The sequence below is a fragment of the Pempheris klunzingeri genome, chromosome 18 (assembly GCF_042242105.1).
Source record: "Pempheris klunzingeri isolate RE-2024b chromosome 18, fPemKlu1.hap1, whole genome shotgun sequence".
Taxonomy (NCBI): domain Eukaryota; kingdom Metazoa; phylum Chordata; class Actinopteri; order Acropomatiformes; family Pempheridae; genus Pempheris; species Pempheris klunzingeri.
This window is the reverse complement of record NC_092029.1, coordinates 22,449,947-22,467,052: the sequence shown is the minus strand read 5'-3', so window position 1 is coordinate 22,467,052 and position 17,106 is coordinate 22,449,947. Positions and strand designations below refer to the sequence as shown.

The 17,106-nt window shown below is 46.8% G+C and overlaps 1 protein-coding gene across 4 annotated transcripts; it reads left to right on the top strand.

The window, feature by feature from the left end:
* Positions 1–3,204: 3,204 nt before the first annotated feature.
* lbr (lamin B receptor) lies at positions 3,205–15,949 on the top strand. Of its 4 annotated transcripts, XR_011585637.1 has the most exons (15): positions 3,205–3,343; positions 6,581–6,755; positions 7,037–7,234; positions 7,974–8,072; positions 10,427–10,616; positions 11,162–11,358; positions 11,783–11,837; positions 12,081–12,275; positions 12,366–12,469; positions 12,934–13,059; positions 13,212–13,380; positions 13,564–13,644; positions 13,943–14,065; positions 14,208–15,159; positions 15,190–15,949. XR_011585637.1 is itself a non-coding variant. In XM_070849395.1 (14 exons), exons 2-14 carry the CDS (start codon positions 6,585–6,587, stop codon positions 14,366–14,368), a joined length of 1,866 nt encoding a protein of 621 aa, XP_070705496.1. In that variant the 5' UTR covers positions 3,205–3,343; positions 6,581–6,584; the 3' UTR covers positions 14,369–15,949. The 4 variants fall into 4 exon arrangements, 3 of the variants coding, with proteins under 3 accessions (XP_070705496.1, XP_070705493.1, XP_070705495.1); XM_070849395.1 differs by having other exon boundaries at positions 7,977–8,072; positions 14,208–15,949; XM_070849392.1 differs by having other exon boundaries at positions 14,208–15,949.
* The last annotated feature ends 1,157 nt before the right edge of the window (positions 15,950–17,106 follow it).

Sequence of the window (17,106 nt, the reverse complement as noted above, 5' to 3'; positions counted from 1 at the left end):
GTGGATGAGGCCCTTTATTTCCTCAGGTGGTAGAGCTGCCCATTCTTCTTGGCTAAAAGCCTCCAGGTCCCATAAAGTCTTGGGCTGTCTTACATGAACTGCACAACTGCTGTAGCCACTGAAGGGTGGACTTGGCTCTGTGTTTTGGGTCATTGTCATGTTGGGAAGTCCTAGTGTGTCCCATGTGCAGCTTCCGGGCTGACGACTGATTGTTCTCCAATATTTTCTGATAACATGCTACATTCATCTTGCCATCAATTTTGACTAAATTCCCTGTGCCATTGTATTGGGTGATTTCAGTTCTCATTATCAGAATCAGAATCAGAATCAGAATCAGAATCAGAATTCCTTTAATAATCCCCAGGGGGAAATTGCTTTTGTTGCACACAGCTCCAAAAGAATAAGAATAAACTTCAAACACAAAAGTAAAAATAGAAATATATAAAAAGTATGTATTAAAAATTATCATTACAAGTTATTACACAGAGGTAAATTATTGCACCAGGTGAGTCCAGAGTCTTATAATAATAATAATAATACCACTACTAATAATAATAACATAACAACATGTACATTCAGAGTAAGGCTTTATACTATATCATACTAATAATACTACTACCACTACTACTACTACCAATAATAACATATAACAACATGTACACTCAGAGTGAGGAGCTGTATTATGATTTAAAAAGTGGTCAGGTTTATTATCTGTGTGCCCTAACTCTAATTAAAAGAAAAGTTTTCTGCATGATCAGCCATATTTCCGCTGCTCCACCCCCCTTACGCCCAGCGGAGGAAGAGGAAGACGAACTCACAATGAGAGTGTGATGCTTCCTGTGAGCTGCTGAAGACCAAAAGGTGAACCTGCACACTGCGAGGCTGCTCCCCCCCCCCCCCCCCCCCCAAGGAAGTGCATATAGTGGTATAGTGAGGCAACACAAACAGTTTTACAGCCAGTGAGGGGCGGAAGTCTCCTTTAACCTTGAACACAGGCTTTATCAGCACACCAGTGCCACAAGTAGAAGGCTATTTATGGCAGCTGGCGCTTTTTCAAGGTTAGGCCAGAAACTTAATGAGGTTATTGTGAATTACTAATAATTAAAGTCAAATACCCCCCCCCCCCCTCCTCCAGAGAGTTCTTCCCACCCTGGTTAAGTATACCTGCCTTTACTGTTCTGATGCAGGCACTTGGGCTACTGACGGGGGTCGGTGATGTACGACACGGGAGAACAAAAGGGAGAGCTGTGGTTTCTGATGGAGTGTGTGTTTAACGACATAAACTGGAGTGACTTAAATAATGCATGTTTTAATGTGTTTGTTGTCACTGGCTGTAAAACTTTTTGTGTTGCCTCACTTTACCACTATATGCACTTCCTGTGGGTGGGGCATAGAGGGGTCTGGCAGTCCATCTGCAGTTCATTTGAGGTTGTGTTTGACTTGCAGCCGGAGAGCAGCTGTGCTCTGGCGAAAGCTGCACGAAGACAGGAAAGCAGCCCGAGCTGCAGACACAAAGACGAGGAAACTGAGCGCACTGTGACGCTGCGATTGGATTGGAGAGTTTGAATTTTCAAAATCAGTTTTCTCTTCCCCTTGTTGTGTTTATGAGCATACGCTCTGAGCCACAGGTGGGCGTTCTGTACCTCATGTGCTGCTGCTGACACTCATCAGGGCTAAGCATCTGTCTAACTCACTGCAGCTAGTTTGAGCAGTGTAACACATGATAACCACTTGAATGAATCCATGGTAGGTAAGTACGTGAAGGCTACAACGACAGATATGACAGGACTTAGGTCAGGTATGAAGCTTTTTGTGCTGAAGGTCACAAACACTTCTTTGCAGGGAGACCCAATTAAAATTCAACAGGGTTAAACAGATTAGCATAAAATTAACCAGTGCAGAGCCCTGTGTCATCTGCTGTTTTATCTTATTTGATATGAGGAAATATTCACACAGTGAGAGCTGTTTTTAGATCCATTCTTACCTTCTGCAGTGAAGGGGGGCCACAAACATGAAACCCCCTCCCACTGTTGTCAGTGGGGAACATTTTGGATGTATTGGCTCCAGTCTCCTACTGCTTCGTAGCTCAGATCACCTGAGTGAGTCTGAGCGGCTGAATAATGTTGTTAATTAAAACAGGAGGAGGAGATGTGGGTGCCCACTCAGCCAGCACATGGCTACAGCATCCTTTCATGGGTGGGTTAGAGCAAAGTCGCTTAGAAAAAGGAAAAGCTGAACACCATTAAATAATTTGAAACCATTACCATTAAAATTAGAAGTTAAAGGGAAAATCTTGTGTCCAACTCCTGAAACAGGTAACGTTTCTCTCTTTATGTTTTAACTTTGAGTCATGATCAGTTAGCTAGCGTCTTACTGTGGAGCACATGAAGGTGTTTTAGTTGGTTTTTGATGGATTCGCCTGTAAAGGGAGGCCTTCCTCACTGTTGATTCTATATCTGTCTCTATCTCTATCTTCTATATCTATATCCACAAACATGACCCCCCCCCCATCTAAATATGATATCCACTGTGGGACAGGTCCACTTCACTGTGGGACAGGTCCACTCACTGTGGGACATCCTAAAGCCTGACAGCATCATGGCAGCTACCCCAGGATCAGACAGTGGGGGTGTCAGGCACTCTCCTCTCTCTGGGTTTTTTTTTTATTTTAACAGCACATTAAAAGCTCTTTTGTGTGAAGCGCAGAAGGTAAGAATGGATCTAAACAGAAATCAAATTCAGTTAACTTCCATCCAACTTCACCAGGACCCTGGTTGTTGTGGCTGGCTGCAGTAGTAAATAGATAGTGGGTGTTATTATATATTTATATGATGCTACTAATGCTACTATTTGGATAGTTTAGGTGGAAACGTGCAGCAATGATTCTGTTAATTTCAGCATGGACCATTTTCCCCACAGCTCCCTGCGTGTTGGGGACATAGAAAGCAGTGGCTGGGGAGGCAGAGGATGTTTCTGCCTCGGACAGGTGAGCTGGCTGTTGTCTGCTATCGGCTGATGCCCCTTCTGCCATTTTGTTGGACGGTAATTTGACACCAGTAAACAAAGTAGTCGTGACTCCTTTTGAACCAATCCCAGCGCAGTTAAAATCCACCCTCAGCCAATGAGGTTGTAGAACCATTTGAAATGAACGCTGAGGCAGCCAATCAGGAGCCTTCGCGCCTTCCCGGTCACTGGTGGGTTTTGCCCAGAGAGGGAGGGAGAACGAGCTCTACGTCAAACGTTAGCAAAGTCAGTTTTTAAATATACAAAAGCTTTATATCCGCGTTTTATTCCGGAGTATCTCGCCAGTTTCACCCACTGGAATTATTCACATTACATTGAGGTAAGTGCGTCCGTCCAGCGGCCTGTTTCTGATCCCAAACAGCAAATCGCCTTACGGTTGTCTTTGTTGAGAAACCAGGGCTTAGCCGAAGCTAACTGAGGTTTGGCTGTGTAACGGCGCCGTTGGCTCCGACTAGTTCCTGGGACCGAAAGTTGTTTCCACTCGTCGAAGTGAAAATGCTGGACGGCTCCTAAGGTTATAAACACACACACACACATATGTATATATATATATATATATGTGTGTGTGTGTGTGTGTACCTGCCGGTGGCCGCTCCCCTGGTAGCTCGTAGTTTTAGCAGAAGCTTGGTGTCTCTGACCAGCAGCACGGACAACGTTACCGGTCGAGCTACTCGCTAACATGCAGATTAAGCGCATGCTGCAGAGTGGACAGCCTGCCTGGTCTAAATGGACCATTACGGGGTTGTAACGCCAACAGGAGCCGGTCAGCCCCTCGGTTGTCTGTGCACCATGTGTGTATGGTCTGTGCTGGGACAGAGTCAGTGAATTCAGCTCTGTTCGGGTTATCTGGGTTGACTCTTTGACTGCTGTCTTCACCGACACTATTTGAATGCATGACGTTTTCCCTCCTTTCCTCTGTGTCGCCTGCAGCTGAGCTCAGGCCAGCAAAGCTCCCCGTTAAAGACACAGCCCCGGTGCATCACCGGGACAATGAGCGGTGCCTTAAGGAGCACAGCTCCCCGTCTCTAATTGAGTTGGAGAGTTACAGGGAGGGGGGGTCTGTCCCGCCACTCTTTAACACCGCAGTGTTAACACAGCGGCACGTCGCCTCCGTGGTGGGAGTTCCCCACTTTATTCACACGTTAGGTCAGAAGGGGCCCGCGGACCTGGTGGAGCTCAACAGCAGCTTTCAGTTTCAGAGTTGTGTGGAAAACTCCACCCACGTTAGAGCTCACATCCTGTGGCCAGGCCAGCCTGAGAGCTGTTGGGAAGCTGTCATCAGCCCTGACTTCCACTCCCCACATGGACCAGGACAGGCAGGCCAGGAGAGCAGCGCAGGGACCGACTTTGGGTGTGTCATCCTGACATGGTGTTTGGTGTTTTAGATCAGTGACCGGCGGATTAGGGGTTGACTGCACATGATAGACTCTGCCTAATCCCTGTGAGCCAACTTCTCAAAGGACTGTTTTAGAGTAAATCAGTAGAGTGTTTTGTGGCTTACAAGAGACTGATGGAGTAAACAGTGGATTTGATTGACCAGCGCAGTGGTGTGGTAGTAGTGAATAACTGTCATGTTTAACATGAGGGGGCTGTTTGCTGTGTGTGTGCTGCTTAATCTCTCCTCAGATGGCCGGTTGAGGGTAAAAAGCTCAAGATGGTGCAGTGTCAGCCACTGGGTTTGTAATTAGCAGTACAGCTGACAGGATGCTGTCACGGGGCTATGCAACTAAAACTGTCATCAGCACGGAGATGCAGGCGAAGACCAGAGCCTGTTTACCTGAGTCATTCCAGTCACTTACTGTTGTTGTCAAGGTGCTACTAACCCAGCATTTCTCACACATGGCGGTGCTTCCTCTGTGTTCGTACACTGGCAGTAACAGCAATAGCATGTCTGTGTGTGGTTTGCCCTGACAGTTTATGTCTCAGCGATCACATATTCAGGTGTGGGTGTCTGCATGGTGGAATTATATTAGAGTTTTTATGGGCCCATTCGGATTCTGAACAACAGTTCAGCTTCCTATCAGTTGCCCAGAGGCTGGTCTCAAAGTCCCTGCCTGGCCGGCTGGGACTTGAATAACACAGCTCTTTCAGACAGACGGCTCTGGGTAAACCTAGCAGGGACAGACCTGTCAGCAGTTCTGCACTAGTGTGGAGGTTTTCTAGACATTGAGCGTCCCCGGGCACTAATGCTGACCTTGCCTGGCCCACCTCATTGTGTCCGCTGGTGGACACTGCAGTAGGATTTTACCACTCCAAAGTGTCAGCTAATGTGGGTGGTCTGGACCCTCAAAATGAAGTTTTTGAAATTGTAAAGCAAGGATGTGTACAATGTGATCAGGTGTTTAACACAAACAAACCTGGGGACAAACAAAATGGACAAAGAAGCAGGCTGATACTTTAAATTCTTTTTAAATTCAGAGTTTAGTTTAGAATGATGATTTTGGTCCACTTCCTTTTCTTAATGGATCCAAAGCAGTTTGCCTGAAAAATGATGTGGTACTTATGACTTGTGTTGTGAATGTACAGGAATCTGAAGAGCCAATTAGTCTTCACCATGGACAGCCAGCAGGGCACTTGGCTGACAAACAGAGTTTCAACCTGTGTTTGGTTTTTACACTGACAGGGTGACCTTACCCTGCTGCACCATTCATCTGCTAAGTTAGTTTCACATAGCAGCAAATAAAATGAAATGAGAGTCTCAGATTGAGCTGGCATTCCTCTGCTCTCTATATTTCAGGGGTTCCCTCAGGGGTCTTGGTGTAGTCTGTGTAGAACAGTTTATTATGCTGTCCCAGGGTTCAACACATCTCCAGTTAATTAGTGTCCACACCAGAGCAGCCCACTCTGCTCTGGTCAGCGTGTCGTGACTGTAGAGACTGGATGTACTCATCAGTATTCAAGTATTCTAGTTGGGGACTGATTTTAATTAGGTGACACTTTGCTTTATTCTGATGAACTCTTGTTGCATTTACTGGACAATAATTGTGTGTGCGTGTGTGCGTGAGATAGCTGGATGACAGATGCATAGCTGCCACAGCAGTGTGAGTGCCAAAGAGCCCACTGACATGCTGAGGTGTGACTGTAGTTGTCGGTGAGGGAGGCAGTGCCTCAGTGCACGGTATGGGAACAGACGGGGCCCAGTGCAGTGACAATGCCTGTCATTGTACCAAAGCCTCGCTCTTCCCTATACTTAGCAACAGGAAATTAAGTTTGCTCTGCACTGACAGTTGTCTGGTAAATAATTCCATGTGATGCCAGATGTATGTGGCTTTTTTAAACGTTGATATTAAAACCTCTAAAATGGAAACACCCAGCTTACACCGTTTGGATAAAAGTGGAAAAATCTTTTACAAGGATTTTGCTCAGTGCAATACATTCTAGTTTAGTTTATAGATTGGAAAGGCCTGTTCTTGAGTATTATCATCTTTAATTTGTTCTGTCCTCTCACATCTCCTGGCATGTCCTTCTCTCCAGTGTCTTCTGTCCTTCATTTTCTCTGCCTGTCTCTGTGTTCCTCCCTCCTCACTCCTGTTCTCTTGTCCTCCCATGTTGTCAGGTCAATGAAGATGCCTACTGTCAAGTATCAGAGAGGGGACATGGTGATGGGCCGCTGGCCTGGCAGCAGCCTGTATTATGTGGTCAAGGTGCTGGGCTTTGACGCCAAAAGTCAGCTTTACACCGTCATCTACAAGGATGGCACTGAGCTGGAGCTCAAGGAGCAGGACATCAAGGTAGCAGAGCCACAGAGTCTTTTCACTGTCTTGGTGTTTTCCATGTGGGTGGAATATAGACGGTGTGTTGGGACTATTCAGTGCTAAAACTATTTAATAGTTTGATGGATGCCATTGTACCACACAAGCACTGCAGGTAGCCTTTCAGCTACCTGCAGTGCTTGTGGGACCCTGTTTTCCACAAGATGAGGAAGATGGCTTTTCAGTTTTACCTGTTAAAACCATGTACAGTTGGTAATAATGTTTGCAATCTATTTTTTCCAACTTCTCTTTCCCCTCAGAGTGCTGCTGGTTTCCAGACCCGTTCTCGCTCTCGTTCCCGCTCCCGATCACCAGGGCGCCGTCGTAGCCGGTCACGCTCCCCAGCAAGGACCACACGGCGCTCGTCCTCCCGCACAGCGGCGGCCATCGCTGCCGCAGCTATAACTGAGACTGCACCGTGCTCTCGCAGGGACACAAAGCTGAAGGATACGCTAGAGGTCAGCATTAGTCCCCTGGTAAAAGCCACGGCTGCTGCCTCAGTGGCGTGGTGCTGCTGGAGAGCCTACATGGCTCAGTTGTTGGATCACTATCAGTTTACTTTCCCTGTCTTTTGTTCAACGGCTGTCTCATACTATAGAGCAGCGTGGCATAGCTGTCAAACATTTTACATCAAATTAAAATCGTGTCATCCGTTGAAGAAATGATGTGGAGTGGAAAACTGTACAGTAGCAGGACAGCAGAGTCTTTAATGAAAAGGAAGCAACACTAAGCAGAGCATCCACTCCACACAGTTGACACAGGAGCAGTCAGACTGGAGGTGTACTAACCTAGCTTCTCTCAAACAATGTAGTTATTACTGTCACTGGAAAATAACCATATTCATTCCTGTAATGATTAAGTGTTGGATTACCTCGATAGACAGAAGGAACATTGATTGGACACGGGGGTGGATAAGATAAGATAACAGGAGAAGTCAGGGAGAGACAGATGAGGGCAGAGGAAAGAGCCAAAGACAGTACTGTGAGTGCAACAGGGCACAGACACAAACTGTCCAGCAAGATTGTGGCTATCATCAAATGTCCTCATCCATCAGCACCCTGTCACTGTGGGGGAACGTGGCAGCTTGTCACTCAGCATTTTGACCATACCACTGCCCCGGTCCCTCTGCTGATTCCTCACGTTGCTCTTTTTCCTTTTTTGTGTCTCTCCATCTATCTCCCTCCATTGTTTGGGCAGCAGCAGACAAAGGCAGCTGAGAACAATAGCAACAATAAGCATGAAAAGAAAGAGGAAAAACAAAAAGAGGAGAATAACACAGCTAACAAAGTAAATGAGGTGAGTTTTGTTCATCTGTGTGGAAAACTTTGGACAATGTCCATATTTATGCAAATGAAAATTGTGCACTAAATTAGGAGTCAGTGGTCACATTATCCAGCGTGATACCACCGGCATCACACACACTCAAGATAACAAGTGCACAAACTAAACTGTTGCACTAGAGAGCGGTGACATCACTGCTGGTGTTTCTACTGCTGGACACACGTCTTTACAGTGGTACAAAAAAACAGCTGAGGTTCCAGGCGCTACTCGCTCTCTAACAGTGAATGGGCTCTGAGGTAAGGTAGAGCTGTTGGAATGTCATGACCCATGCACATCGGGGGGCTGAGTGTGTGTGTGTTTACCAGCTGAGGGAGGCTCCCTTCACAAGACCATGCTTCATTTAGCCAGTCACATGGCGTACCAACATGTGCCTTGTCTTTACTTTCTCTGCCCTTAAAGCAGCTTTGTGGCTCCTGTGTAGACCGGTAGACATCCTCCTAGACCAGGGGTGGCCAACCAGTCAGAGACTAAGAGCCACAATTTTCACTGTGTTACTGCAAAGAGCCACATCAAACACACGGGCACACACGCGCACCCGTTTCTCCTCCTATCACTGTCTCTTCTCTCTTTTGCTCTCTGCCTGTCTCCCTCTCTATATTTCACTCTCACATGCATGCAGAATGAAAATAAAAGAATAAAAAAATCACAATACTTGACACACGCATAATCACAGACATAACCTCCCAGAGACACACACTCCCTCACACCCCATCACCCCATCACCTCATCACCCCCTTACACACATACCCACATTCTCACACACCCACACAGATGCAGGCACACTCTCACAGAGACACATGCCTCCGCTCAGTCAGATTTATTGATTAATTATAAATTAAATATTAATACAACACCTCAAACTATTTTGACAGAAATTGACTTGAACCTCTGCTGGTAGACCAGGGGACAGTCAATGTGAACATTGTGTGCACCTCTCACACACGCAAACTCTAAGTTCTATCAAGTCTGCACATAAAAAAAAAAAAAAAACTTCAAAAATTCTTTCTACCACGTCGTTCAGGTATTTTTTATTATTTATTTATTTTTAAATAAACTCCCCCTCGTTATATGGCTTTTTGGCTCGTGCAATGTTCCACGCCACTTGATACAAAGCAAGTGTCACAGTCTCTGTTTGCTTGGTAAATTTCACAAACAACTGTCTGCTTTTCTGCCTGACTTTTCAAGCTTTTTAACTTGAGGTGAAATGGCGCTGCAGATTTGAAGCCTTGAAATGCGCCAGTGATGACTGGCATAAAAGGCAAAAGGGTTTGCCATTGCGTACCACAAAAAAATACAAACTCTCCCACTCTGTTTAAAAACGCCCTGTGTTCATCTTCGTACTTGCACTTGGCCACGCATTTTGGTAGCAAGCTGTTGCTATGAAACAATAGCCCCCCCCATCCTCTGAGGTGATTGGTTCATTGGTTCAATTTCCTGATTGGCTCTCAGCTCACGTCAATATTAGACGTGCTGTCGTGCTCTCACTCTGCGTGCAAGCAGGCAGCGTCACACACGCACTCACACATACTGTCCACATGGACACACACATAAAATTACATGAAAAATTCTATGAATTAAACGAGTCAAAGAGCCGCACGAGACACGGGTTGGCCAGGCCTGTCCTAAAGGATGGACAGATAAAGACCCCCTCAATAGGATGTGCTGTTTGAATCCCCTCTCATTTGCTGCCTTGTGTCTCAGTCAGAGCAGGACTGCAGACCTGAGGCTCGCTCGCACCTCTAAAGTCCTACAGAGGTATTCCCTTTGGTAGAAGCTGTCTGAGAATGAGCAGCCATAGTGTGGGATTGTTGTTTTTAGTTAACAGAGAAAGTAAAGCCTTGTATTTGGTTCATTAGATTGACATTTACAGCTTGGTTGAGTGAAGAGGAGGGGCTGATGGGACATGTCGGACACCCCAATGTTGGCTGGAGAGCTTAAAGAGTGGGAATCTTTGGGGCTTTTACCCTTACATTTGATATTTATCATTTGCTCATGATTTGATTAAGAATTCTTTCAGTACAGTAAAGCTTTTTTCCTTGATCTTTATGTTTTGTTTTTTCCTCACTTTATTGAGGACTCTTTTGTCCTCGGGCCGTCGTCAGGTTAGATCCCTATAGACAAATGTCAAACCCTCCCGCCAACAGGTTTTCTCTGTTTGAAGCACTAACGGCTTCAATCTGTCAATGAAGTGACTACAAGTGATGGTCAGTGAGAGGAATTCTTTGTTTTCTTTCCAAGTCGAGCGTATTTGATCTGCATCTGCCACAAAGCTGTAGAATGAGCCTAAATAAGCCCAAATGTGTCTCCAGGTGTCTGAGTCGAAGGCAGAGGGAGAGCCTGAGAAGAACCAAGGCCGTTACAATCTGCGCCGCAGGAAGGACGATGGAGATGCCAAACCAGCTGAGGCCAAACCAGAGCAGCTGGAGGAGAAGGAGGCCAAGCTGGCTGCAGGCCTTGCTGCCCCCCCCTCCACCCCACTTGACTTTGGAGGGAAGATGGGTAGGTGACTGGATGGTTCAGTGTCCTGTCATTACACAGCTAGTGGCCCAGGGCCCATCAAAGACTTCCTTACAAGGTGACGAGTGTTAAGTTGGTTGGTTAAGGACACTACACGTATTCAGAAACACTGGTAAAGGATATTTTAGTGTTGAGTACTGGACGGTGGATTGATCACTGAGGTTTCTACTGCCCCTACCCTGTATATTCATCACTGGACCTGTGGTTTTTGTGTGCATCTCGAGCCATTCTGTGCTTCACTAACTACGCACAGCTCTTGGGGTTACTAAAGAATGGACCAGTGCCATTCTAGATGTGATGAAGCACGTTACTGTGATCTACTTTCCTTTTGGCCGCCTTGTCTCAGCGTCACACATGGCCTATGTGCTGGGGAGCGTAACAGCTGTCGGTGTGATAACCTGAACATCATTTCCTTGTGTGTGTGTGTTGACATGATTGGCGGTGGTGTTCAGCTACACGCTGTGGTGAACTGAGGCTGATCCAGCTCAAAACACTGGTTTCCCTGCCGTGTCTGTTCCTTCCTCCAGGAGCGTACTTCTGGCTGCTCTTCCTCCCAGCCTGGGTTCTCTTTGTCATACTCCAAGTCAACCTGGAGGACCCCAGTCTGGCCAACTTCCCCCCCCCGCTGCCCCCTCTTGAAGCCTTCTGGGATGCCCAGGCCCTGGGCTTTGTCGTCCTCTGGATCCTGTTCCACGCCCTGCTCTACATCCTGCCTGTTGGGAAGGTGAGTGAGAGGAGCTAAGGAGTGTCCTCACAACTGTATGTATGAGCTGAAATGAAGTCAGTGTGGATGCACACACACATGCAGTGAGTCCCTGTGGAACTTCATCAGACATTATCCCAGTGAATGAGGACAAATGTGTATGTAAGGAGTAACACTTGAGATGAAAATGGAAGTTGTTCTTCCTCCTGCTGGATCATCTCTTGATATTTTCCACTGACTGAGATTACAGTCTGCTCACCTGAGGATACACCACATAAACATATTACTTTTTAAAATACATAGACGTTTACACTATGAGTCTTACTTGGTGTCAGAATTGAAACCTGTCGGAGAAGCAAGCTTGTGAACAGATGGTGCCCCCCCTTCCCTCCTTCACTTAGAGCGGTCAGCTGTTAATCCCATTTTCTTGTGTTTCTCTCTGCAGCTGAGCGAGGGCATGCCGCTGAGGTCTGGGGAGAGGCTGAAGTACAGAACCAATGGTGAGACTCCAGTCCACTACAGGGCCTGGATCAGTGGAACTTTTCACTGCCATCCTCCTCCTGTGGCTGCTGCCTCACTACTCACTCCCACTGCTCTCATCCATGTGGCCACTGAGGGACATGATTTTGCTCTCATTTGTGACATGCTAGACTTGCTGATCTCCCTCCGTCTTCTTTTCTTTGTAGTTCCTCTGTTCCACCTTTCATTTGTCCATCAGTAACCAAGTCTTTGTGTGCCTCCAGGTTTCTTTGCCATCCTACTGAGTTGTGTAGCGGTAGCAGCAGCGGTGCACCAGGGTGTTGACCTCACTTATATCCACAGCCACTTCCTGCAGCTGGCTGCCGCTTCCCTCCTCATCTCCGTCCTGCTCAGTGTCTACCTGTATGTCCGCTCCTACTACGCAGCCCCGGAGCAGCTGGCACTGGGGGGGAACTCTGGTGAGAGGACAGTTCTCAGTTTACCCGCCCCCTAGTCACATTCACTGCGTTTTATTCATTGATCTCTTGTCTCTTCCTCTGTTTCTCCAGGCAATGTGCTTTATGACTTTTTCAAAGGACGGGAGCTGAATCCACGCATCAAAAACTTTGATCTGAAATTCTTCTGTGAGATGCGTCCTGGTCTGATTGGCTGGGTGAGTTGTCACGGCACGCCAAACTAAACCTACATTTAGTGAGAGCACTGATGTAAGAAGATGGTGATTATTGGTGCTCGTAGCTTACCAGATACCTGACTGACGTCAAAATGACTGTTTAAAAGTGTTTGTGGACATCAGCTGACTGAGGAACAAGCTTATTCTCACACACTGCACTCTGGTGGCCACACGTGGAAGTGATGTCTAACTCAGAGTCAGTAACCTTGTGTTTGCTTGTTGTTGTGAGGTTACTGCAGACCTTCAGTGTAGATCTTAGAGCATTAAAGAAGTGCAGCTCCCTGAGTGTGGGGATTCACATGAGCAGTGAAGGTGTTGTCAGTGTGAGGACTTGAATAAACCCTAAACCCACACAGGCTGCAGGGATGCAGTGATCTGTTTCTTCCAGACCAGTTGTCTGGGTGATCAGGAAACTGATGCTGGATTGTGTCTGTGTCATTGTTCAGTGTTTGATCAACTTTGCCATGGCGCTGGCTGAGATGAAGCAGCAGGGTCTGGATGCTCCATCCTACTCCATGATCCTTGTGAACCTCTTCCAGCTTCTCTACGTGGTGGACGGCCTTTGGAACGAGGTGTGTTCTCTAAAGTATTGCCCAAAGGGGATTTGATAAAATCCTTTAATGAATAAAGAAAGTGATACATACCTGGTCAGGCAAACGGCCTCCAAACCCTTCTGTCAGAGCAGTGACTGAGTGTGTGTGTGTGTGTGTGTGTGTGTGTGTAGGAAGCAATCCTGACCACCATGGACTTGATGCACGATGGTTTTGGCTTCATGTTGGCGTTTGGTGATCTGGTGTGGGTCCCCTTCACCTACACCCTGCAGGCCTATTACCTGGTGGGCCACCCCAACCCCCTGAGCCTCCCCGCCCTCGCAGCCATCGTCACACTCAAACGTGAGTAGAAGCAGAGGAAGGATGTGTTGATCTCATAACTGTTTGTCTGTAGGTTGTGTTACTTATGGCTGCTCAGTGAAAAATGTCTGACTGATAAAAAAGTAGTGAAGTTAACGTCTCAGTGGTCATTTTCTTTTCCCAAGTCGGGCTGATGTCAGAGTTTGTTCTCGTTCTGTCTTTCAGTGGTCGGCTTCTACATCTTCAGGAAATCCAACTCTGAGAAGAACACCTTCAGGAGGAACCCGTCAGACCCCACACTGTCCCGTAAGCATTTCTTTAGAAGGTGGTGAGGTGGAGCCAGAGTTGCTGATAATATCAGCGCTCCGGTTATGTCTGCACCACACACCTGATGTGGTTCTCTAGGAGAGCAGGAAACGCCTCTAAAATGACCCCCGATGTTCAGTTTTCTCCTGTGGCTGATAGACGGGACAAGTTGTCAGTGGATCAGACTGGGTTTGAATATCACATACATTTTTTTCCCTCTCTTTCTTTGTCTGTTTCTGTGCTCCGGTGTCCCTGGGGTGTCCCTGGGGTGTCCCTGGGGTGTCTGTGTTCTCCCCAGATCTGAAGACCATTCCCACAGCGACAGGAAAGAGTCTCCTGGTGTCTGGCTGGTGGGGCGTGGTCCGCCACCCTAACTACCTGGGAGACCTTATCATGGCTCTGGCCTGGTCTTTACCCTGCGGTGAGTCGCCTCACAGCATCAGCACATCACAAACAGCTTTTTGTGCAGTGACACTGGTCGAGAAATTATCTGAGCAGAGTGAAGCCCACGAGCAGAGCTGAGAATTCACTGTTTCTTCTTCCTGTCCCGCTCACATGTGCAGGCTTCAGCCACCTCCTGCCCTGGTACTACATGATCTACTTCATCATCCTGCTCGTGCACCGAGACTCCCGCGACATGAGCGAGTGCAGGAGGAAGTATGGCTCGGCGTGGGACGAGTACTGCCGAACTGTTCGCTACCGGATCGTTCCCCGCGTCTATTGAGCAACCCAAAGCTGGACACTCCAAGCTGAGGCCTTTTTCACCCACTATTACGGCTGTGAAGGCTCACACAAACCCAGATATGAAAGGATCGATTGACTCATTTCTCTATTTAGAATCTTTTGTTTAAACCAGGAATCTTTTGACTGTGGACTGAAGGCGCTACAGTACATCCAAGTTTTAATGGAAGAAAAAAAGACACTCATTGGGATCATGGACTGTTTGAAGAATTGCCTTTTTTAATAGAAAATCCTAAAAGATATAAAAGTTTACAAACTGGGGGAGACGCCTCTGCTAGGATTGTCTTGTTAGGATGTATATTTTTGTACATACACATTTGTTTTTATACTTGAGAATAACGCAGCGCTTGCAGATTTGAAGCTAGTTTTACTCTCTGCTGCCATGTTCAACATGATCCAAATCAGCTTGGCTTTGCTGAATACTTTAGTAAGTCTGCCTTCCTGCTCTAATCCTAGTGCTCGTGTACGTGGTGAAGGACGGCCATCTTTTTAGCGGTACAGAGGAACCACAACTCATGCTCTTTCTCAGGACCCTGGATGTTGTCAGAAAGTTCAATTAGAAAAGTTTGTCTTAAAATTTGTTGTGCATCATTTTATAGAAATATTATGACTTGAGAGTGTAAATTGATTTTGGTGGTTTTGAGGAAAATGCACTAAGGCATTTTTTTGCTCTTCCATTATGGATTCCAAAGTGTATTTGATTGGCTTTGCTACCTCAGGTTCACTCACTGTGCAGTCCTTCCTCTGTGTGTGATTTATGAGTGTGTGACGTCAGTGGTAACGCTCGAGTGTGTCGTGGCCGAGTGGCACCCACCCCACGAGACGCCTTTAGAAAGGAACCCCGCCTGCTTTTATTTTGGTGGTGCTACTGAAAGAGAGCTGTGTGTGTGTGCGTGCGTGGGTGCGTGTGTGTGTGTGTGTGTGTGTGTGTGTGTGTGCGCGTGCTGTCCTGGAGCAAATTCTTCATCCATCAGCCGGGCGTTTGTCTGCCTCCCCTCCCCTGGTGTGAAGGTATTGGTATTGGTGGAGCTCTAACCTGCCAGGTCGTAGGACAGACAGGCCCATGAGGTTTATACTGTGACAGCAGCGTTAGCTTCTGTAACCTGTGCGCTGGCAAACCAAACAGTATTTGTACACAGCTGTAGGTGAGGACATCCATAGCACTCCATGAAGTAGACTAGGTAGCATTTTAATGCTGTGCTGACTGAAAACCCTGTAAATTCTGTTTGGAATTCTGTTATTTGGAATAAGAAGTAGTGGCATTTCTCAGTAGATATTTAATGTTGCTTTTTATCTGTTGTTAAGTTAACTACCTAATTTTGATCACTGTAGTGATGTTTGCAGATAGATCTGCCATGTTTTCACCTCAAATGTATTCAGACAAATGTCCTCAGGTTTACCTGCTCAGAGAGGAAACATCATGGTGGCGCCTGCTTTCTTCACACCTGTGTACTTCCCTCTCTGGTCCGACAGCCTGCTGGGGGGCGGGGGTCCATCAGAGGCCCGGAAGAAGCTCGTCTGTACAAATGTTGCAGCATAAAATAAAGACTTCCAGTATTTCCTCCTCCTGCTGTCTGTGGACTTTCATTGGTGGCTTGTTGACTGCTCAGTACAAACAGTGTTCGCGCGCGCGTGTGTGTGTTATTAGGGGATCAATCAATCATTCAATCTTCATTTATATAGCGCCAATTCACAACAGCATTATCTCCAGACTCTTTCCATAAAGAGCAGGTCTAGACCAAACTCTTTAATTAGAGAGAGACCCAACGATTCAGGAATTCAACATTAAGGATTCAAGAATCCCCACATGAGCAGCATCAGATATTATATTAGGACACAGTGGAGGAAGAACTCCCCTTTAACGGGAAGAAACCTGGAACAGAACCGGGCTCAATGTGGGCGGCTTCTGTAGGGGTCTGTGTTGGGTGGAGGTTGGACAGAGAGAGAGAGAGAGAACACAAACAGCAACCAACATACTAACAGTGACTATAGCACTAACAATAGGAGTGTGACTAAAAGATTAGCAGTATGATATTATTGAAAAACATGACGAGTGGCTGACGATCTGCAGCAGTGATTCATGAAGCAGAGAACCACATCAGCAGGACCAGGACCAGGACCAGGACCAGGATCCACAGGAACCTGAGAGATGAGAAAGCACAGAAAGGCTCCAGGGAAGATACCAAGTTAGTAACAGACATTAGGCTGACATGAGACATAACGATGGAGAGGAAGAGGAGGAGAGAGAATAGAGAGGAGCTCAGTGCACTATAGGAGTCCCCCGGCAGTCTGAACCTATAGCAGCATAATTAGGGGCTGGTCCAAGGCCTGAGCCAGCCCTGAACTATATGCCTTGTCAAAAAGGAAGGTTTTTAGTCTACTCTTAAATGTAGAGAGGGTGTCTGCCCCCCGAACCCAAACTGGAAGGAGATTCCACAGGAGAGGAGCCTGATAGCTGAAGGCTCTGCCTCCTGCACTACTTTTGGAGACTTTAGGAACCACCAGTAGACCTGCAGTCTGGGAGCACAGTGCTCTAGTGGGGTAGTACGGTACTATAAGCTCTTTAAGATATGATGGAGCCTGAACATTAAGAACCTTGTAGGTGAGGAGAAGGATTTTAAACTCTATTCTAGATTTAACTGGAAGCCAGTGAAGAGAAGCCAGTACAGGAGAAATATGATCTCTTCTCTTAGTTCTCATCAGAACAGGAGCAGCAGCGTT